General features: G+C 39.5%; 1 protein-coding gene across 1 annotated transcript in view; it reads left to right on the top strand.

Annotated features, from left to right (window-relative positions):
* The first annotated feature begins 209 nt into the window (after window positions 1-209).
* Window positions 210-23,844, top strand: part of NET1 (neuroepithelial cell transforming 1) — a 62,873-nt gene continuing 39,238 nt past the window's right edge. Inside the window, exons 1-2 of the mRNA XM_072825932.1 lie at window positions 210-352; window positions 20,522-20,588. Of these exons, the coding sequence (XP_072682033.1) occupies window positions 225-352; window positions 20,522-20,588 (195 nt within the window). The 5' untranslated portion in view covers window positions 210-224. The remainder of the gene's footprint in view (window positions 353-20,521; window positions 20,589-23,844) is intronic.

Here is a 23,844-nt window from a genome sequence, read left to right as displayed (position 1 = left end):
GCGCCGGGGGCGGGCCTCGCGTCTCCTAGCAACCGCCCGCCGCCCCCGATTGGCTGCTCGCCGCGCGGCCGCCATTTTCAAACCCCGGAAGATGGCGGCGGCGGCGGCGGCGCCCCCCTGACAGGACCCGCGCTCCGGGCCGAGGCGGTCGGGCGCCGTGCCCGTCCCAGCGGGCCCCCCGGGCACCCGGCCACCGCCCCACCCCCGCCCGCCCCCTCCGCGCCATGGAGCCCGCGCCCGCGGCCCCGAAGCCGCCCCGGCCGCGGAGGCGAAGCCGTCGGGCCTCCGGGCTCCACGCCGACGGCGCCGCGGGACCCTCGGCCGACGCCCCCAGGCCCGAGCCGGACGGCGGGTAGGCGCGGGGAGGGGAGCGGGGGAGGGGCGGAGAGGGGATGGAGGGGGAGGGGCGGGGGCTGGAGGGCGGGACCGGGGGGAGGGGAGAGAGGAGGAGGGGCCTCCCCCGCCTCCAGCCCTGCCTCGGAGGGGGCGTGCGCTCCGCCTCCCCCGCGCCCCCCTGCTGGGGGGGCCTCAGGCTGCTCCCCCTACTCCTCCCCTTCCTCCCCCCGCTCTGGGGGGGCTCAGGCTGCTCCCCCTCCTCCCCTTCCTCCCCCTGCTCTGGGGGGCTCAGGCTGCTCCTCGTCCTCCTCCCCTTCCTCCCCCTGCCCTGGGGGGGCTCAGGCTGCTCCCCCTCCTCCTCCCCTTCCTCCCCCCGCTCTGGGGGAGGGCTCAGGCTGCTCCTCCTCCTCCTCCCCTTCCTCCCCCTGCTCTGGGGGGGGCTCAGGCTGCTCCTCCTCCTCCTCCCCTTCCTCCCCCTGCTCTGGGGGGGGCTCAGGCTGCTCCTCCTCCTCCTCCCCTTCCTCCCCCTGCTCTGGGGGGGGCCTCAGGCTGCTCCCCCTCCTCCTCTCCTTCCTCCCCCTGCCCTGGGGGGGCTCAGGCTGCTCCTCGTCCTCCTCCCCTTCCTCCCCCTGCTCTGGGGGGGCCTCAGGCTGCTCCCCCTCCTCCTCCCCTTCCTCCCCCCGCTCTGGGGGGGCTCAGGCTGCTCCCCCTCCTCCTCCCCTTCCCCCCCCTGCTCTGGGGGGCTCAGGCTGCTCCCCCTCCTCCTCCCCTTCCTCCCCCTGCCCTGGGGGGGCTCAGGCTGCTCCCCGTCCTCCTCCCCTTCCTCCCCCTGCTCTGGGGGTGCTCAGGCTGCTCCTCCTCCTCCTCCCCTTCCTCCCTCTGCCCTGTGGGGGTCAGGCTGCTCCGCCTCCCCCGCGTCCCCCTGCTCTGGGGGGCTCAGGCTGCTCCCCGTCCTCCTCCCCTTCCTTCCCCTGCTCTGGGGGGGCTCAGGCTGCTCCTCCTCCTCCTCCCCTTCCTTCCCCTGCTCTGGGGGGGCTCAGGCTGCTCCTCCTCCTCCTCCCCTTTCTCCCCCTGCTCTGGGGGGCTCAGGCTGCTCCTCCTCCCCTTCCTCCCCCTGCTCTGGGGGGGCTCAGGCTGCTCCTCCTCCTCCTCCCCTTTCTCCCCCTGCTCTGGGGGGGGCCTCAGGCTGCTTCTCCTCCCCTTCCTCCCCCTGCTCTGGGGGGGCCTCAGGCTGCTCCTCCTCCTCCTCCTCCTTCTCCTTTTCCTCCTCCTCCCCTTTCCCCCCTGGCTGTGGACCGGCTCAGGCTGCTCTGGCTCCTCCTGCTGCCCCTCCCCCAGGCAGCGGGGTGGGGGTGGGGGGTGTGGTGGGCGGCTCAGCTGGGGGGTAGGCTCAGAGGAGGCAGTGACCCTGCTCTCCACTGGCTGCAGGGGTGGGGTCGTGGCGGGGGCGGGTCCTAAATGCAAACCGGGAGCCTGAAAGTGCCGTGGGTGACTCCCAACAGGCAGGGAGGTTTTGGCCTAGAGGGTGCCTGTGATGTTGGGGGACACCAGCATCGGTCTTTTGGAGAACTGGCCCAGTCGGTGAACCGAGCAGAACTGCCGGTTCCAGCCTCCCCAGTGCAGAGATGCGAGAGGGTGGCCGCCGACCCTTTTTCCCTGTTCACGCCGTGTCTCGAGTGTCCCGAGTGTCCGGAAGGGGCACTGAGGGCTTCAGGAGGCGGTCTGAGGAGCAGCGCTGCAGGGAAGTGCGGAGAGCTCCGCTTGCCCACCCACGTGGGAGGTGGGACCCTACATGTCAGGCCTGTCCTCGCCCTCGCCCGTCGGTACCTGGAGACGGTGCCGGCCCCCTCTTGTACAGGTCGAGACCTGTGCCGGGCGTCTAGTGAGATGGTGCCCGTGCCGGGCGGACGGAGCAGCTGCGCAGAGAGCCCTGTTCGCTCCTGCTTGTGGTTCTCGTCTGTGAGTTCCACCTCTGCTCATCATTTCAGAAGCCCCTGTAGGCCATTTCACACACTGCTTTGGGCAGAGTCCCGTACATGACATACGTTCCCTGTATGCCTGATGTGCTGATCCCTTTTTGAGAGCCAAGACACCTTACTTTCATCAGCAAGGCATTTATAAACCCATCAGTAGGTTACTCCGCAGAGGTCTAGGTTTTTTGTTTTTTTGTTTTGATTCTGGGAGTTCTGGTGAATAAAGTAGATGAAGTCCCTGTTCTTGTGAAGCTTGACTTCTCACTAGGGGAGGGTCACCTGGTTGACTCAGTGGTTGAGCATCTGCCTTAGGCTCAAGTCCCCAGGACCTTCATCAGCCTCCCCGCATGGAGCCTGCTTCTCTCTCTGCCTCTCTCTGTGTGTCTCTCATGAATTAATAAGTCTTAAAAATTCTGATTGGGTGAGAAAGACCTGAATCAAATATATAAAACAACAGGTGGTCATGCTGTGAAGAGAATAAAGGCATTAATAGACCTAAGGAAGGGGTAGTGTTGCTGTTTTTAAAAGAGCAGAAGGGGGATCCCTGGGTGGCGCAGCGGTTTAGCGCCTGCCTTTGGCCCAGGGCGCGATCCTGGAGACCCGGGATCGAGTCCCACGTCGGGCTCCCGGTGCATGGAGCCTGCTTCTCCCTCTGCCTGTGTCTCTGCCTCTCTCTCTCTCTCTCTCTCTGACGATCATAAATAAATAAATAAATAAAAATTAAAAAAACATAAAAGAGCAGAAGGAAAAGCCTGTCTTACAACATTTGAGATCTGAAGGAATTAAGGAACTAAAGCTTTGTGAATATTTGGAGAGGAGCAGCAAGTGCAAAGGCCTTGAAGTAGAATCTTGTTTGGTGTGTTTAAGGAACTGCAAAGAAGCCAAGATGAGCTAGTGCTCAGGGGAAGAAGGGCAAAGGATGCAGAGACATGGCTGGGGCCATATCATGCAGTACCTAGGAGCCCCGGAAAGGGCTTTATATTTGAATTCGTGAGTTGGGAAGCTAGAGGAAATGATGTGATGTATATTTTAAAAATACCACTCTGTTAAAAAGCAGAGACCAATTAAGGTATTGCAGTGGAGACATCATATCAGAGTGGGAGATGTGGAAAATACTCACATTTGGGACGTGCTTGAAAATAGAGCTGACAGGATTTGCAGATGGATTAACTGTGGAGTTAAGAGAAAAAGACAAAGGAGCACTCTGAGGTTTTTGGCCTCAGCACTAGAAGGGTGGATTTTACTCATGTCAGAAAAGGAAGACTTGGAGGAGGTTTGTTTTCTGGTAGGTTATGAGACGCTTATTAAAGAGTTCACAAAATAAAGAGTTCACAATTATTTTTTTCCTCTTTTTTTTAAATTGAAATATAATCAACATACAGTGTTCTATTAGTTTCAGGTGTACAATATGGCGATTCAACAATACTATACGTTATTCTACTCGTTACTCTCTTATTTGCTTTTTTCTCTTTTTTTAACCTCTTATTGAACTTTAACACTTGAAAGAGTGCACAAATTGTGTTTAGCTCAGTAAAATTTCATTAAGTGAACCCACCTACATATCCAGATACGAATTTGAGAGTTGTCAGCAAATTGGCTTGAAATCATGGAACTGGGAAGTCATCTAGATAGCGAGTATAAATAAAGAAGAGTTTGAGGACAAACTCTGGAAGCACTCCCAATATTTAAAGGTCAGGGTAAAGAGAATTCTCAGAACCAAGTAAGAACAGTATCTAGGAGGGCAGATGAAGAAAGGACTTCAAGAAAGAGGATATGGTAAACTATGTCAAATGTTACTGATAAGGAAGGACTGCAAAGTTTAGGTTGGATAAGGAAGAAAAAGACCATTAAATCTGGTCATGAGAAGAACATCATCTTAGATCATTTCTATAGACTAGATAAAATACTGAATTTAGAATGTTTGCAGGGTTTGAGAAGAAAATGAGGTATGATTTATTCAGGAAATATGTAAATGCCAGATACTAGAAATATGGAGATGGAAGATACTATCCTTAATCTGTAAGAGTTTATAATTTTATAGGGAAGAAAGATACATTGATAATTACAATTGTGACAAAAGTTACGTAGAGGTGTACACAGGATGCCATAGATGCAAATAAAGGGAACACTTAAGAAAAGAACAGAAAATGATTTCCTGTTGAAATCCCTGAGTCTTGGAGGACCAATCTAGAGAGGTGTAAACAGGTGGCTTCTTACAGGGGAGAAGCATGCTGAAAGGCCCTGAGGCAAATGAGCATGAGTTCTGTATATCACCTAGTTGGCTGTGACTGGACACTACTTGTGTGGAGGGAAGGATTTAGGGATAGTGATGAGAGATTATGCTGAAGAGGTAAGAGCCACATCATGAAGGAGTCCTTTATGCCATAAGAGTTTGGGTTTTATCTTAAAGGTGATGGGGAAATACTGAAAGACAAGCCAGGGACATGATCATATTTGCAATTTAAAAGGTCATTCTGCCTCCACTGAGAAAAGTAGGTAGCAATTGGGGTCATAACACTCCTTAAGTCTTAGAAAATACCCCCAAATTTCAGATTTGTAGTCCCTTGCAGTCCAACTATGGATACCAAATTAAAAATCCCAAGTGTAGATGATGACTTGGTGGGAAGTCAGTCTGTAGTAGTCTGGATAAAAAATGAGTTTTTGAATGAGAGCTGGCAATGAGATTGGAAAACAAGAAATACTCAGTGTGGATTGCACTTTCAAGAAGTTTCATTGCAACAGGAAGGCAAGAGTAACGGGGGAGGCAACACAATTTTGTGGGGCAGACTCTTCAGGTATAAACTTGATAGGATTGGGAAATAGGTAGAGGGAGACAGGAAAGAAAGGATGATTAAGCAAGGAGCCAAGAAGGCAGAAAAGGATGGAATTCAGATTAAGGGTAGAGAATTTAGCCTGGCTAAGAGCTATGGATGGCTTACTTTTGGATAAGTTTTGAGGAGTAGGGAACGTTGTGAGCGGGAATTTGAGGCTGCCATTTTTTTGTGTGGGTAGAAATGAGGTCTGCTGAAGAAAGGAGGTTAACACAAGCGGCATGAGGATAAAAATGAACTTGGAAGAACCCTGGAGGCAAACTAGGGAGTGAAATAACTATTCCATTTTCCAGAAAGAATGTAAGACACCTGCATAAAGACACAAAATATGACAGGGTAATATCAATTAATAGTGGAGGAAGGAAGAAACAACTATTTAAGTTGACACCAAATCCGGAAATCATTAAGGAGAAAACCTGGTGTATGAATCTATGTAAATATAAAACTTTCTGTAGATAAACTCACTGTACACTAATTTGAAAAACAACATACAGTACAATTTTGCCCATTTAAAGTATACAATGTTTTTCTATGTATTCACGTATGTGCAACCATCACCACCATTTTAGAATAATTTTATTAATCTTGAAAAGAAACCCCATGCCCTTTGGTTATCATTCCACCTCCCCAAAGCCCCTCCCCTTCCTTTGTCCCCAGCTCTGAGTTCTTTCTGTCTCTGTATTTCCCAGCTCTGGACATTTCATACAGATGGAATCATGGGGCCTTTTTTGCTGGGCCATCTTTTGCCCATCTTTTTTTAGTTATTTGTCCTTCATTATTGAGTTACAAGAGTTCTTTATTCTAGACTCAAGTCCTTTATCAGATTTATGATTTGCAGATATTTTCTCTTATTCTCGGTTGTCTTTTCAGTTTCCTGATGTCCTTTGAAGAACAAAAGTTTGTTTTTTTTTTTTTAATTTTGATGAAGTCCAACTTATTTGTATTTGTTGCTTTTTCTTTTGGTGTCACATCTAAGAATCCTTTGCCAAATTCAAGGTTGTGAAGACTTACCCCTAAGTTTTCCAGTTTAAGCTCTTATATTTAGGATTTTGATCCATGTGAGTTAATTTTTATGTATGATGTGAAGTAAGAGAACTCTTTTTCCTGTAGCTGTCCAGTTGCCCCAGCTCCGTTTGTTGAAAAACCTGTTCTTTCCCTATCAGATGGGCTTGGCATCTTGTCAAAAACCAGTTGATCATAAGTATCTGTTTCCTTTGGGACTTTAGATTTTATTCCCTTGATCTGTATGTATATCCTTGTTCCAGCACCACACCTTATTATCATTACTTTGTAGTAAATTTTGAAATCGAGACATACGAGTCCTGCTTTTGTTCTTCATTTTTCATGACTCTTTCACCTATTCTGGGTCTATCGCAACTCCATGTGAATTTTAGCATCAGCTTGTCCATTTTTACAAAGAAATCAGCTGGGATTCTGATAGGGATTACATTGAATCTGTAGATCAGTTGTGGGAGGTATTGTCATCTTAGCCATGTTAAGTGTTTCATCTATGAACAAATAATGTTTTTCCAACTATTTAGATCTTTATTCTTTCATCAGTATTTTGCAGTTTTCAGAGTATAACTTTTGTACTATTTGCTTAATTTATTCCTAAGTATTTTTTTTCTTTTGGATGCTATTGTAAATGGAATTTCTTTAATTTCATTTACAGTTTCATAATTTCAAGTGTATAGAAATACAATTGATTCTTGTATCCAGCACTGTTGCTGAACTCATTTTTTATCGTTTTGATTGTTTTTCTTGGTGAATTCTTCAGGATTTTTCTACAATGTTATGTCATCAACAAATAAAAATAGTTATATTTCTTCTTTTCCAACCTGGATACCTTAATTCTTTCTCTTCCCTAATTGCCTTCACTAGAAACTCGAGTACATTGTTGAATAGAATCAGAGACTGGAAATCCTTATCTAGTTCCTGACCTTGGAGGGAAAGCATCAAGTCTTTTACCTTTAACTGTGATGTTAGCTGTGGAATTTTGTAGATGCCCTTATCAGACTGCCATTTATCAAACTTCTATTTCTAGTTTTTTGAGTGATTTTATCTTGAAAAGGTATTGGATATTGTCAGATGCTTCTCTCCCCGCCTCACCCTAACTTTGGTCTGTTTTTTATTGTTACGATGTATTGCCTTTTTTTTTTCTTCAAAGATTTTATTTATTCATGAGAGACAGAGAGGAAGAGACACAGGCAGAGGGAGAAGCAGGACCCATGCAGGGAGCCCAATGTGGGACCCGATCCCGGGTTTCCAGGATCACACCCTGGGTTGAAGGCGGAACTGCTGAGCCACCCGGGCTGCCTGTATTGCCTTTTTTTTAAAAAAAAAAATATTTTATTTATTCATGAGAGACACAGAGAGAGAAGCAGAGACAGGCAGAAGAAGAAGCAGGCTCCATGCAGGGAGCCCAACAGGGGACTCATAGGACTCGATCCCAGGAACCCCAGGACCACATCCCAGGCTGAAGGCAGGCACCAAACCCGCTGAGCCACCCAGGGATCCTGATGTATTGCATTTTTAAAAACATTTTTATTTATTTGTCAGAGAGAGGGAGCACAAACAGAGGGAGAATCTGGCTCTCCACTGAGCAGGGAACCTAATGCGGGACTCAGTCCCAGGACCTGGGATCATGACCCAGGCCGAAGGCAGATGCCCAAACCAACCTTGCTACCCAGGTGCAATACCCTTGATGTATTACATTAATTTTTAGGTGTTATAACAACTTTGCCTGACTATAAGTCTCCCTGGTCATGGTGTATAACTTTTATACTATTGGATTCAGTTTGCTAGTATTTTATTGAGAATTTTTTTCCATCTATATTCACAATATAGTTTTCTTCTAGTGTCTTTGGTTTTGGCATCAAAGTAATACTGGTTTCATGAATTGAATGGTGTTCCCTACTCTTCCGTTTTTTGGAAGAGTTAGTGAAGAATTGGTATTAAATCTTTAAATGTTTGGTAGGATTCAGGGGTAAAGCCATCTGGACCTGAGCTTTTCTTTATAGTTTTTTGATGGCTAATTTAGTCTCTTCCCTTGTTTTAGATCTGCTTCTTAAATCAGTTTCAGTAGTTTGTGTCTTTTAGAAATTTGCTCATTGCATCTAAGTTAATTTGTCAGCATACACTTATTCATAGTATCTTTTATAATCTTTTATTTTGTAAGATAAATGATAATTTATTATCTTTTATTTCTGTTTCTAGTAATTTGAGTCTTTCCTTTAATCTTGGTCTGTCTGGAGATTGTCCATTTTGTTGATCTTTCCAAAGTATGAGCTTTTGATTTCATTGATTTTTCTCTACTGTTTTTTCTGTTTCATTAATTTCTACTTTAACTATTATTATTTCTATTCCTTTGCTTGTTTTGGGTTTAGTTTGCCCTTCTTTATCCATTGTCTTAAAATGGAAAACTATTTCTTTGAAATCTTTTAATATAGTTATTTATAGCTGTAACTTTCTCCCCAAGCACCACTTTGGTTGCATCCTACAAATTTTGATGTTTTGTGTCTTCACTAGCACTAATCTCAAATTATTTTGTGATTTCTCTTTGCTTTCTTCTTTCACTCATTGACCCATTGTTTACTCAGGAGTGGGTTGTTTAATTTCCACATATTTGTTAGTTTCCCAATTTTTTTTCCTATTGTTGATTTCCACTTGCATTCCACTGTGGCTAAGAATGTATTTTGTATTATTTATATCCTTTTAAATATATTAAATGTTGTTTTATGCCCTAGAATATAGTCTCTCAAGGAGAATGTTCTATGTGTATTTGAAAAGAACCTATATTCTTTTGGACGTAGTGTCTATAGATGGCTGCTAGATCTAGTTGGTTTATAGGCTATTTAAGTCTTGTATTTCCTAGTTGATCTTCTAGTTACTACTCTACCATTATTGAAGATGAGGTGTTGAAGGTATTATTGTTGAACTGTTTTTCCCGTCATTTCTGTCAGTTTTTGCTTCCTGTATTTTGTTATTAGATACATACATTTGTAGTTGTTATTCTTCCCTGATGCATTGAACCTTTTATCATTATAAAATGGCCCCCTTATCTCTGGTTACTGTTTTTTGTTTTAAAATCTATTTTGTCTGATATTAAATAACAGTCTAGCTTTCTTGTGGTTTGCTGTTTGTATGATGTCTTCTCTCTTACTTTCAAGCTATTTGTATCTTTGAAGCTAAGATATATCTTCTATAGATGGTACAGTTGACTCTTGAACAATGTGGGTTTGAGCTGCATGGGCCCACTTATATGTGGATTTTTGACAGTGCTGTAAATATATCTTCTTTTCCTTATGATTTTCTTAATAACGTTTTCTCAAGCTTGCTTTATAGTAAAAATGTATTGTGTATAATACATATACAAAATAAGTGCAAATCTACTATTTATGTTATTGTCAGGGGTTATGGTCAACAGCAGAGGGTATTAGTAATTAAGTTTTGCACGAATGAAAAGTTAAATGTGGATTTTTGACCACATTGTCCAGGGGGTGGGGGGGTCACAATGTCCTCCTAACTCCACATTGTTCAAGGGTTGATGATATATAGTTGGATTATGATTCTTTTTTTTAAATCCAGGTTAACAATCTCTTTTGATTGGGTGATTTACTCCCTCATTTGTAATATTAACTATTGATAAAATTTGATTTATGCCTGCTATTTTATTTTGTTTTCTATGTGACTTTTGTTTCTCTGTTTGCCCTTTACTGCTTTCTTTTGCATAAAATTTCTAATTTATGGCATTTTAATTTCTTTATGGATTTTTTTTTCTCTTTTAAACTGATTTAATTGATGCTCTTTGTTTTTTTGGGTAGATTCCTATAGGCTCATTGCTTTTAGTCTGAATAATTCTGTATGTGGGACAGGTCTACAAATAACAAATTTTCTCAGTTTTTGTTTATCTGATAATGTCTTTAGTTCACTTTCATATGTGCAAGATAGATTTGCTGGATATAGCATTCTTTGTCAATAGTCTTTTTCCTTGAGCACTTTGAATATGACATCCCACTGCGTTTGGCTTTCATTGTTTCTGCTTATAGTCAGCCCTTAAACATGTTGGGATTACTTTGTAATTAGCAAGTCATTTTTCTCTTGCTCCTTTTAAGATTCTCTCCAATGTTTGACCATTTTTACTGTGATATAACTGTGGATCTCTTTGAATTTATCTTCCTTGGACTTCACTTAGCTTTCTGGATGTATATGTTTTTGTTTTTCAGTAAATTTGAGTCTTCAGGCATTATTTCTTCAAATATTTTTTCTGCTCCTTTCTCTCTGGTACTCCCATTACATGTATGTTGTAGAAGAAATTTGGCAGATGAAACAAAATTTTAAGAGTACATATATATTTTTTGATATGGATTTTATTTATTTATTCATGAGAGACACAGAGAGGCAGAGACATAGAGGGAGAAGCAGGCTCCCTGTGGGGAGCCTGATGGGGGGCTCAATCCCAGGACCCCAGGATCACGACCTGAGCCACCCAGATGCCCCTAAGAGCACATATATTTAAACTGAACACTATATATAAAGTAATTTATCTTAAGAAAGTAACTGTACAAGTATATGTGGGTGTATGTATAATCAAGTATATCACAACACATTTTTATAGTAATAAAAAGGCTAGAAAAAACTGGAAGGAAATTAAATACATTATGATACTTTTTTACAGTGAAATATTACTACAATAGTTTTAAGTCTTTTTCCATAATTCAGATGGAGTTTATTTGGTATATCATATAAGGTATATTTGGATGTCCATTTTCTTTACCTGTACAAGTCTTTTCTAGGGTAGCAGTTCTCATTTTTGTGGTATCATGACTTCTGTATACTCTTTAAAATTATTGAGGATACCAAAGAGCTTTTGTTGATGTCTATTATATTTATTTAGAATGATTAATTTGTTAATTTTTTTAGCAGTCAGACCCGTTATATTTGCATAAACAACATATTTTTGAAAACAAAGATTTTCAAAACCAAAAATTAGAGGTCTGGAGTTTTTATAAGTTTCATTGATTTCTAATACCTAACTTTTTTTTTTTTTTAAATGATTTTTTTTTAATTTTTATTTATTTATGATAGTCACACAGAGAGAGAGAGGCAGAGACACAGGCAGAGGGAGAAGCAGGCTCCATGCACCGGGAGCCCGATGTGGGATTCGATCACGGGTCTCCAGGATCGCGCCCTGGGCCAAAGGCAGGCGCCAAACCGCTGCGCCACCCAGGGATCCCTCTAATACCTAGCTTAATAAAAGAGAGCAGGATTCTTTTGCTTCCTGCAGTATGTAGAGATGAAGTATATTAGAGAATGAAGTATAGATGAGTATATAAAGAAAATATGCCCTGACATAGATTTTTAGTTCAAAGTGCATGAGCCCTTTAATGGTCTTTTCAGACAATTATGGGTATTCTTCTTGGATTAATATACCAGAACTTGACAAGTGGTAGTTTCTTAAGGTTTGGCTACAGTTTGGAATCTGAAATGTATCATGAACTTTTCATTCTTTGTTATACTAAAATCCATTGTCTTTTAAATTTTTTAATAGATATGTTTTACTTATCCATGATTTTGTGACATGTATTTGTCATTTAAAAAATACTGGTGTACTGAGTTATGCAGATCTTCCAAAGGTTGATACAAACTATTACATGCTATCAAAAAATCACATTTATATAATCACCAATCTCACTTGAAAAGCTTTTAAGTGTTGAGGTATGCTCACATGATACAGTTTTCAAACATCCTAATTTTCATTTGAAAGCACAGATTTTTATCATTGGCAGGAATACTTCATTGTAGAGTAAATGCCTGCAAAGTAGTCAAGTCCAAATAATGATAGTTTATCTGTTAGTGGCTCCTTCAAGTAAATACATTGTTCTCTGAAAATGACCAGCTAAATCAGTTCATAAATCCATTGATCACACAATTGCTTTTCTTCAAGACAACCTTGTTAAACTATGTGCCCTTATTCATCAAGGATCTTCCTCTAGCAATTTTTATCTTTAAATTGTTGCATTTCATCTAGTTATATTTCATATCTGATTATTGGGGTTTTTTGAAGTTAATGTGTTTTGTCTCTGGCTTCTCTAAAGAGTAGAGAAGAGAAGATACAACCCAGTGTATAGGTGGAGGGTTTGGTCTCCTAATACGGCTTACACATTGTAACAAAAAAAAGAAGAAAAAGTTTAGAATATGTTGGTAGATTGGACAGCGTAAATGTGGGGGATATAATATTATAAGATGCAAAGTCATAAGCTGAAAGTGAGGGCCAGTTGAGGAGGGAGTATTGGAAGAGTAAGAGAAAGGTTTGAAATAGTTATTTCCAAAAGTAGGAGAGGAAATGACCAGTAATTTCACTGCTAGGCCAGAGTGAAGACCTACCTGAAATTTGTGGTCAGGGCAGCCTGGGTGGCTTAGTGGTTTGGCACCGCCTTCGGCCCAGGGCATGATCCTGGAGACCTGGGATCGAGTCCCATGTCAGGCTCCCTGTATGGAGTCTGCTTCTCCCTCTGCCTGTGCCTCTGCCTCTCTCTCTCTCTCTCTCTCTCTCTCTTTTTCTCGTGAATAAATAAATAAAATCTTAAAAAAAAAAAATTTGTGGTCAGAAATTTAAAGTGAAACTAGCACATGGTGTGTGTGTGCGCGCACGCGTATTTGTGCATGTGTGCATGCACATGCATACATACACATGCATGCCCACCCTCTAATAACCTGACCCATAGGTCTGGAGCTCATTTCCAGCTATACCCATTGCTAATAATTAATCCTGGCCTGCGAAGCAAGAAATGCGCTACGTCAGAATGAAGTGGGCAATAGAAATGGCTAGGATGTACAGCTCCTAGGAGAGATAGATGACTTACTGTTTTTAAGTCTGTACCAAGTTAAATAAAGGGTTATGAAGCTGGTTTGCCTCCACTAAATACTGATTGTGGGGGGAACATGTCATATGTGTAGTGACTGCTATAGGCTCTAGCAGGGGAGAAATTAATGGGGAGGAAGGTAGAAACAGCTAGAATCCAGTGGAGTGTAAGCTTCTGTGTAGGTTCTATGGCAGGCCTCTCAAATCCTTTCTCCCCTTATGTCCCTCTCTTTTTGTCCTGGGTAGGAGGAAAGGGTCTTGTCCACGGACCTTGTCCTGGGTAGGAGGAAAGGGTCAGTCCACTGGGTAGGAGGCCCTGCCATATAATTCAGAGCTCAGAGGAAGGCCTGCTTTCCTGGTCTCATTTCCCTGATGCTGACTCTGTTCGGGCCCTAGCTTTGATTCACCTAATTATTTTCTCTGGGAATGTACATTCTTTTAGACTGACACCCATAACCCAAATAAAATACTAGTGTTTAAAGAGTTTAGGCTTTACGGTCAGGTTTCCTGGGTTCAAACTCTGGCTCTTGAGGACTTAGCCTCTTTAAATCTTATTTCATAGTATCTCTGCCTCGTTAGGTTTTGAAAATCATGTGACATAATTCATGTAAAGCATTAGGACAGTACCTGGACAGAGCAAATGCTCCATAAATATTAGGTATTATAATTTGTAATTTTTGCAGGAAACACTAGAACTATCACTTACTTAACATTTATCAAGAATATTAGCAGTTAGCTCTGTTGTCAGCTTTTGTAGAGGTGGTGTAGGATATTTAGCAGTGTAATGCGAGATGCAAACTGACTAGATGTGAATCCTGATGCTGCCACTGCCGACTTTGAGGCCTTGACTAAGGTTTCACTGATGTGTGCTGCCACCTTCTTCATTTATACTTTGTTTATAAGAACCCGACTTTTAGAGTTGCTTGTAAGAGTTATGAGTCAATGTACAGAACTCATGTAAACATCCAGACGCTTAGAATAGTGCCTGGGACATAACAGGCATTCCATAAATTTCTTGATGCTGCTGTTATTAACTCTAAGAAACATTGAGTCATCCATTTTAGTACCAAGAGGGCCTTAGAATTTAGCACAACTTCTTCTATGGATGAGAATGTGAAGCTCTGAAATTTCACAGCTCGATGCTAGAAAATGTCCTGTATTTCCTAACTCTTAATGTTCCGTTTGCCATGCCTCCACAATATGTCTCTAAAGAGATGTATTAGTAGCATTAACCATTGGAACAATTACCATCAGTCATGTAACCACATTTAAGGAGCTTTTCTATGCAAATACTACAATTACTGGATATAAATAACATTTAAATAATTCTATTTCTGCTGTTTGGAGCCTTGGGAGAATCTACCAAATATTCTATATCACTTGTATAGCAGGAGCATAAATCCCTACTGATCCTTCTAAGGATTTTATAGCATTTTTCTTTTAACAGATTTGAAGTAATGTTCTCCATTGGTAGAAAGATAATACATGGGGTGCCCGGGTGCCTCACTCAGTTAAGCCATAGACCCTTGATTCATGATCTCAGGATCCTGAAATCCAGCAGCATGCCTCCCCCAACACTACATCAGGCTCCATGCTCAGCAGGGAGCTCGCTTGTCCCTCTCCCTCCCCCAACTGTCATGTGCATGTCATTCGCATGTGCATGCGAATGCTCTTCGTCTCTCTCAAATAAATAAAATCAAAAAATTAAAAAAGAAAGATAATTCCATCCCAGTGATTAACCAGTGGTGATGGGACTTACTCTGTACATTTTTTTTCCAATGAAAGTGATAAATATATAGAATGCTATCAAGGGTTAAAGGTAGTCTTTAGCCAGACTAGCTGTTATATAAACTCAGAGCTAAGGATTTCTGTTCCCTTATTTAAAGAAATTTCACTTTTTGAATAGGGTATTTTTCAAAACGTATTTTATTTTATTTTGTTTTGTTTTGTTTTGTTTAAGATTTTATTTATTTACTCATGAGAGATACAGAGAGAGAGGCAGAGACATAGGCAGAGGGAGAAGCAGGCTCCCTGCAAGGAGCCGGATGTGGGACTCGATCCTGGATCCTGGAATCATGCCCTGGGCCAAAGGCAGACGCTCAACTGCTGAGCCACCCAGGTGTCCCTCAAAACGTATTTTAAACCACATTAGGGCATATAAACAAATAATTGAGCCAGTCCTCGATAATTTGAGATTGTCATTGTCATTACTGTTTATATAGTTGCTAAAAATAAAAGGATATCCTCATTAGTTCCTAAGGCTATTTGCTCCCAAATCAAATGATTACTTTTTTAACAGTTTTATTGAGATACAATTTGCACATCATAACATTTACCCATTGTAAGTGTATGATTCAGTGAATATTAGTAAATTTATGTAGTTGTGCAACTATTACCACAATCCGTTGATGGAACATTTCATCACCACGGATATTACCTCATGTTTGTGTGCAGTCAACCCCCACTTCCACCCATAGGCCTAGGCAGCCACCAACCTGCTTTCCATTTGTATAAATTTATATTTCTTTACATCTTATATAAATGGAATCATATAATATATAATCTTGCAGTTTATCCATATTATGGCTTGCATGAATATTTCATTCCTTTTTATTGCTAAATAGTATTCCATTATATGAAATGAATATTCTACATTTTGTATATATGCATGATGCTCAAATGTGTTCTAGAAATGTTCCAAAATAGATCTATTATTTGGGGCTCACAGATAACAAAGTTGAGAAAGCCCTAATAGAGTAAGAGATATTAGTCTATATGACTTTCTTGCGGAACCTTTACCAAGTGGGAGAAGAGACAATTTCTTTTTTTTTTCTTTAAGATTTTATTTATTTAAAATAATAATTGGAAGATTGGAAGATTAACTCCCTAACGAGGGATCCCTGGGTGGCGCAGCGGTTTGGCGCCTGCCTTTGACCCAGGGCGCGATCCTGGAGACCCGGGATCGAATCCCACATCGGGCTCCCGGTGCATGGAGCCTGCTTCTCCCTCTGCCTGTGTCTCTGCCTCTCTCTCTCTCACTGTGTGCCTATCATAAAATAAAAAAAAAAAAAAAATGTTTAACTCCCTAACGATTTTTCTCAATTATTTATATATTTATTTATAAATGAGAGACACAGAGAGAAAGGCAGAGACACAGGCGAGGGAAAAGCAGCTTCCCTGTGGGGAGCCCGATGTGGGACTTGATCCCAGGACCCCAGGATCACACCCTGAGCCAAAAGCAGACGCTCAATTGCTGAGCCACCAGGTGCCCCAAGAAGAGACAATTTCTTAATAGCAAAGATGCTAAGTAGTCAAAACAGTCCATTATATCAGATATTTGACCCAAATAAATGAATTGTTTCAGTAATATTTGTCATTGTTTTTTGCCTGATTTACGAAGAAATGGGAGAACCTTAATAGTTCAGCACCCCAAATACCAACAAATTTTCACTACAGAGAATAGTTTACATCATTCTTTCTACATTCATGGTAACCTTAGCATCTACAGAGTAAAATTTTAAATTTTAGCTGCTTATGAGTTATGCATAGTAGTTTGTAGTTAGGCTAAGACATTTATTTGAGTTGCACTGCTGGTGTGTAGGACCAGCTTCCTTTGTCTAGCAGCTGTATTTCAGCCCTATTGTATTTTTTTCTTGTTTTACCATGTAGGAACTAATTCTCCTTAACAGATCTGGAGGCATCACAATTTTCAATTATACTCTGTCTTATTTTGGGTGCCCTATGCATCAAGTCGTCTTGCTAAATGTCAATGACCTAGTCTGTTATATTCCTATCTTTAGCCCTTCTATTTTCCTTGCTTTTTAAAAATATTTATTTTGCTAACTCATTTTGGTGGTTCTTTGTTAAAAACTTCTAAATGTCTACCTTGTTATAAGCCAGTATCTTTACATTTTTGTGGTTTTCCTTTTTAATTGGAAGATTAACTCCCTTATGTTGTCTAGTACATTTTATGAAAATGTTCATTGAGCTGTCTTTCTGCTATTTATAATTCAAATTCAGTTCTTATTTGCCACGATAGAAGAGGGCAGTAATACAAATCATAATCTAAGAATGAACTAACGATTTTTCTCTTATTGAATATCATCTTTACCATTGTAGTTTTGCTTTGTGTAGGCCAAAACTAGTTCAATGTAAAAATAATTTACATTGTTTAAAAACACACCAAAAGATAAGAAAAGAAGTATGGATGTTAGGCCAAGGAATAATCACAATGAATTAATAGAAAACACGATTTACTACAACAAGCTGGTTCCTTCACTTATTAGTTTATTTTATGCCTGAAATGTTGTAATTGTTTGAATATATTAAAAAGAGGATTGGACAAAAATTATTGAAAAGATGAAGGACCATCATTTCTTATTTCAGCCCTTAATACCTCTTTAAATGAACTCTGCTTAGTATCTTTTAGAAAGGCCACTTACAATTTTAACATTTTATGAAATAAAAACTTTTTTTCCCACAAGGATTTAAAATAGCTATTACATTTGGGCCTGACCCCTGTGAAAGATAACTGTATGTCTTTCCAAGATTTTTTAAAAGTTGGCACTGTCTTACATGATTTTTGGGCACAATTTGTTTATTGGGTTCTTTTTTTCCATGGGTATTCAGAATAAATAGGTACTTGTTATTCAATTGGGAAAAAATAGCATTACTATAAAACTGATTACAGCTTGTACTGGAAAGAATCTTGCCATCTGATTGGAAATATTTTTCCAGTTTGTTGACCTATTTGAAATTCCTAAGAGCTATTTTTCTTTCCAGCTTTCAAACATGAAATTCATTCTGAGGTCAGTTTGGTTGATTCTAGGGACTAAAGAAATGAGTAACTTTGGTTTTGTGTTCTCCTTAAAACTCATCTTAAGGATGTATTTATTGAATATTTTAAGTGCTACTATAATTACTACTTTGTAATGAATATTTGCATTGGATTAAAAATAATCTTATGAGAAATCATAATTAATGCTTCTCAACCAAGTCCCCACTGATGCTGTTATTAACCATGTAGTATATAACAGCACTTACCTAGAGAAGTATTTTTAAAAAGTATGATCCATGGATACATGGGGTATGAATGTCCTGTTTTTCCCTATTATCTTTTAGCGTTGTTTATAATATTATATCTATGTATTGTTTAGACATATGAATTCTGATTCTTTTCAGATGTCATGTTGGTTTAACCTAAATACCTCACTCTAGTGTTTTATCAAAAATCATACTATTTTCTTCATTGTTACTTTTTCTGCAGTGGCAAGAAAAATCAGTTCCTTAAGTTCTCTTGCTCCGCTAAAGAGGCCCTGGGGAGGCCTGGGATGGGGGGACGGAAGGGGGTGGGATGAGTTTTAATAGTAATAAAGGTGGGGCATCCAGGGGTTCAGTGGTTGAGTGTCTGCCTTTGGCTCAGGTCGTGATCCTGGGGTCCTGGGATCGAGTTCCGCATCGGACTCCCTACAGGGAACCTGCTTCTCCCTCTACCTGGGTCTCTGCCTCTCTCTCTGTGTGTCTCATGAATAAATGAATAAAAATCTTTTTTTAAAATAGTAACAAAGGCTTACTGTTTTAATATTTCATAATAATAATTTAAATAATTATTTAGGAAATGCTTACTTAAATATCTTAAGATCTTTCTGCATCTAATTATCAGTGGAACCCTATTTCTCTGTGCCGGGAAACTTGCTGGAAACTGAGGCTGACATAGAAAGAGGGAAAAATCTGCTAGTTTTGTCATTGAGCCCACTTTCTAATATGCTTCACTAAACTTTGTTGCTATGCCTTCACCCTCTTGCTTCTTCCCGACCAGTCTTGTTGCCTCCCAGTTCATCCCTCTTGTTCCAAGGCTTATTGCTGCTGCCATTCAAGATCAAGTCCATACTCTCTAAGGGTTGTTATGTAAGGCCTTTTATCTAGTCCTACCTTATTTCTTTAGATACTCAAACATAAGGAACTACTTGCTGTTTCCTGAATATAATTCATTTCACTCCCACTTGTGCTGTTCTCTTTGCCGGAAAAGCCTTCCTGGCTCTCCTATGCTTTGCTAATTACTATTTCTCTTTGATTTAGCTTTAATATTGTTTAAGAATGGATTCTGTGAAGCCTTTTGACATCCTCTTTCTCTGTGTAGCCATTTTCCCTTGTGTTCCTTGTCAACATGTAAGCAGACTGCTGCTTTATATTTAGCTTAAAAAACTACCTGTATTTGATGTAAGCTTGTAAAGTCTTGTAGGTTTAATAGCGTCTGTGGTATTTTGTACTTAGAGTGAATAAAGACCATGAGGATCAAGGGTGAGAGGTGGAATGAATATACAAATGGAGGATGGCCTTTCAATCCAGAAAGCGGAACACTAACTTTTCTAACAATTGAACCACGTGGCCAGGACTTGATCATAACTGCCAGGTTCCCTAATTTTTATCCTTGCTTCCAACTTAGAACCAATCAAAGCAAGCCAAATACACCTTCCGCCGCCACCACCAATCACATAGGATGTCTCACCTTCAGCTTCCCATTGCCAACAGTCTCCAATCAGGGCACACTTTTGAAACCTTCCCTTTTTTCCACTATGAAGCTTTCCCACTCTTCAGCCTTCCTTTGAGTCTTCCTCAACACAAATGATGGTGACTGACTCCCCGCGTCTGGCAGGCTCTGAATATATAGCCTTTGCTTTTCTCATTTATTTCTATACAAGGGGAAAACCTATTTATATTTACTTACATCCAAAGTGATTAATGGTAAGTATTTATAAACCGTATTTCTTGTGCTATCTATATTTTGTGTTTTTTTTCTACATGTTTTATAAACATAGAGGTTTATATTTTATAAAGGTGAAGACAGGTTTTGGTTATAAGGATTCTCATGAATGGAAAAATAACACAGAAGAAAAGTCTGTCACTTAATAGTAATGAACAAAAACTAGTCAAATTTTAATCTTGAGATCTTCGTCTCAGATACAGTTTTTAAAATTCTTTATTTGGTTAATTAAGCCATAACTTTTTTAAAAAGTACATGCAAGAGATTTAAACATGAAATGCAAATTAAATATGTTTGGGTTTTATTATATTGAACATCCTTTTATTTTTAAAATACTAGGCATACATAATGACTTTTATTAAATATTTTTTGCATCATTTACTGCTTTTTATTTAACCTATTAGTATACTATACTATATAGATTTCTTGCTATTGAACCATGTATATGTACCTAAAGTAACCCTGCTTGGTTTGGTGAATTATTTTTGATATGTCCACTAATTTTATAAAGGCCCTTTCACCTTTTTAAAGATCGTAAAAATGACTAAACCCTATACCCTGGTTTTTTTGGGTTTTTTTTTATTTTTTTTATTTTTATTTTTTTTTGCATGCTCTCATTTCTACAATGAAATGACTAATAAGGCTACTTAAAATCATTTTGAACCTATGAAAAAGAGCTTTTAGTATGTCTAGAGTGCTTTGTTTTATAAAAGTTACTCTCAGTTTATTTATTACTTGAATTTTCTTTTAACAGATATTCCCTTCGGAGAGGTAGCTCCTTCACATTTTTAACACCTGGCCCCCATTGGGACTTCACTTTGGTGAGTAGCTCCTGGGTATTTTATGTCCGGGCATTGATAGAATTAATTCCTAGATTGTCTTTCAGTCAATGTGGTGTACAACTCAGTTGTCGGTACTTCTCTGAGTATCTTAAGGTACAGACTTCCGATCACCACCCTTGGCAGTCTAATTTAATTCTTTTCTGCTAACAAGCTAAAAAAATACTTTTATTTCAATTAAATATAAAACGTATTTTGAAAAGTACCAGATCTTTTTATTTTTAACCCTATGCAACCCTTTTTCTTATTACTACCAGTTTTTAAATTAGAATATATTATGAAACATGAAGTTGTTTTTGTGTTCATACTCTAACAGCTTTTTTCTTGTTTGAAAAATATAAAAATGATTTCAGATGATATATATGAGTGAATTATTTTGTGTTGTTAATCATCCTTGTATCCTAGTCTCATTATTTTTAGAATGAGACTTTACGGAGGCATCTAACTGCAAAATGACACCAGACAATTGATTCTTTTTGTAATTAAAAACTCATACCTTATAAATACTCATAAAAATAGTGTATATACAAATAGAACATGATTCTTTATTTTCTTATTTGGAAGAAATAGCACATATCATTCTGTTTCTAGTTTGCCAAGCTTTACATAATCATGTGCCAATGGGTTCAGCAATACAGATTTAATTTGTACTCTCTTCTTTTGTGTTTAATTTATATTTCTGTTGGAGACTTTGAGATTTCTGTACTCTTAACACCAGTAACTTATATTAATTGGTCAGTGAAGCATTCATAACAAGAATCTCCTGACTTTAATATAATTCTCTATTTTCTTTGAAACTTTTTTCATCTTAGTTTCTTTCCCTTAATAGTTGACAAGCCTAAACTCACACAGAAAAACTTTAGTAGAGAAGTATCTCCAAACTTGATTTTGTAAACCTATCAGCAAAAATATTTTGAACATGTATGCCTGATACATTTATTTGGAATTTTTATGTATGTACCACCATTATTAACTACTAACAGCACAGTACTCAACTTAGGGTGAAGTTCATGATAGTGGACATAAGTCTTTATTGCAAATAGCCATGACATTTTCACAGTGTGAGGTCAATTTCTTAATCTGTTATATTTCCTTATGATGTAGATGATGATGAGCTCATCATCTGTGTATTGAATATTAGTAAAGCTTATTCTTAAGGATTAGTAAATACATAAAAATAGAAGTTCTTGCATTTTCCTCCTCCACTCCAGGGAAGATATCTTACATCTCCTCTGGGATGGGTACATCCCACTTGGGAAAAACACTTTTGTAGAGTTCTCCCATGACAAAAGAAACGTCTCATGGTTCATGTATTACGACGTTTGGAATGTGATTAAGGAGTTCTAAGAGAGAGATTTATAAGGAAAAAAACATGGTTTAAGAAAGGAAAAAACAAAAGTAAGCATCTAGCTTACTTTTTTTATAAGTAAAAAAAGAGATTTATAAGGAAAAAACATGGTTTAAGAAAGGAAAAAAACAAAAAGTAAACATCTAGCTCAAGTAATTAGAGAAAACAGCAGAATGAACCCAAGAAAATAGAAGGAAAAGTGAGAATGGTTAAAAATAAAATCAGCGCCCAATCATGAGAAAATTCTTGGCAAACTAGGAATAGAATTGAACTTTCTTAGCCTGAGACCTACCACAAGCAACATGTTTTGTAATGATAATATGTTAGAAACATCCCCTTAAATTTTTTTTAAAAAGCCTACTGTCACCATGTCTATCCAGTATAGTACTGGTGCTTCTAACCAACACAGACAGGAAAACAAGTGGTATTCAAATTAGAAAGGAAGAGACAGTAGGATTCCATTACTTAGGAACAATATGACTATCTACATAGAATATCCAAGAGAATATTAATTGCAGCTGTTAGAACTAATAAGAGTTCAAGCAAGATTACAGACTATAAAATTTATAAAAAGAATTCAATAAAATGTATATATACTGGCAATAAACAATTACATGTAACTTGTAAAGCTTTTATTGAAATAACAATTTTTAAACCTAGAATAAATCTATGAGAAGATCTGTGAGATTTTTATGGGAAAGATTGGAAAGCGTTAATAAAGAACATAGACACCAAATTAAATGGAAAGAGAGTTACGCAACATGAAAATATCAGTACTCCCCGTATTAATTTGTAAATTCAATGCAGTTCTGATAGAGTATAAGAGATCTCAATTCTACAGCTCAGGAAGAAAAGTGAAGGCCCGACAGCTGTAAAAGTATTGTGCAAGTCGGGGATACATGTGACTTATTATATTAGCTGTTTAGACTTATCCCACAGGTACAGTTAAGTATGGAACCACAGTGTGAATGAAAGTCTAGGTAAGTAGGCCAATGCCATAAGATCGAGAACCCAGAAACTGACATATATATGAGAACTTACGGCATCATAGGCATCAGGGGGAATAGTGCTTGCAACAGAGATAATAGCGGTGGGACAGTTAGTTAGCTGTGGCTCATACCATATACCAACAAACAAGTTCTAGATGGGCTGCACGTGTAAATAGGAAAAGCAAAATATTCTTAAGATACTTAAAAGAAAGTACAATAGAATGTTTTAAAATATGTTAAATGTCTTTATACATATGCAGACACATGTACATGATTTTATATAAATGCATAAGTACACTCATAAATGAGCTTTTCCCCTCAGTACACTTCTTTCTGACAGTTTTCCCCCTTTCCTCTCTTCCGTCAATCCTTCCATCCCCAACCTCCACTCTAACCCTTGTACCTGTCCTTTATGTTTTGCTCATATAATTATTTACACACACACACACAGCTTTACAAATAAAATACACACATGCATGATCTTTGCTTAGTTTGTTTTTCTAAATTAGGATCATATTATTCATATTTTTCTAGATCTTCTGGATATGAACTTAGGATCGATAAAGATTTCTTGTCACATCATTTTTCATTTTTTCCAATCCTGATTTATATTTTCTTTCAGATCTTACACAATTTTCTTAATGTCTTTTAGCTAAATTTTGAAAAGTATGTCATAGCTTTTCCCTGCTTCTTTGAGCATTTTGTTCTGAGGTACTTTCATTCCCTGTAGGGATGTTACTCTTCCCTTTTTCCCGTTTTTTCCTTAGTTACTTTGTATAGGATTTGACTTGGAGAATTTTCTGTTCATTTTAATGTGAATTTAGTTTTTCTGAACTTTGCAAAGAGGCTTGATTCAGATCAACTTTGATCTTCACAAAGAACTTTGCTAACTTCACAGAGC

This window comes from Canis lupus, chromosome 5 (assembly GCF_048164855.1).
Source record: "Canis lupus baileyi chromosome 5, mCanLup2.hap1, whole genome shotgun sequence".
NCBI lineage: Eukaryota > Metazoa > Chordata > Mammalia > Carnivora > Canidae > Canis > Canis lupus.
Note: the sequence above shows the minus strand (reverse complement) of the source record. Positions and strands in the feature narration are given on the sequence as shown.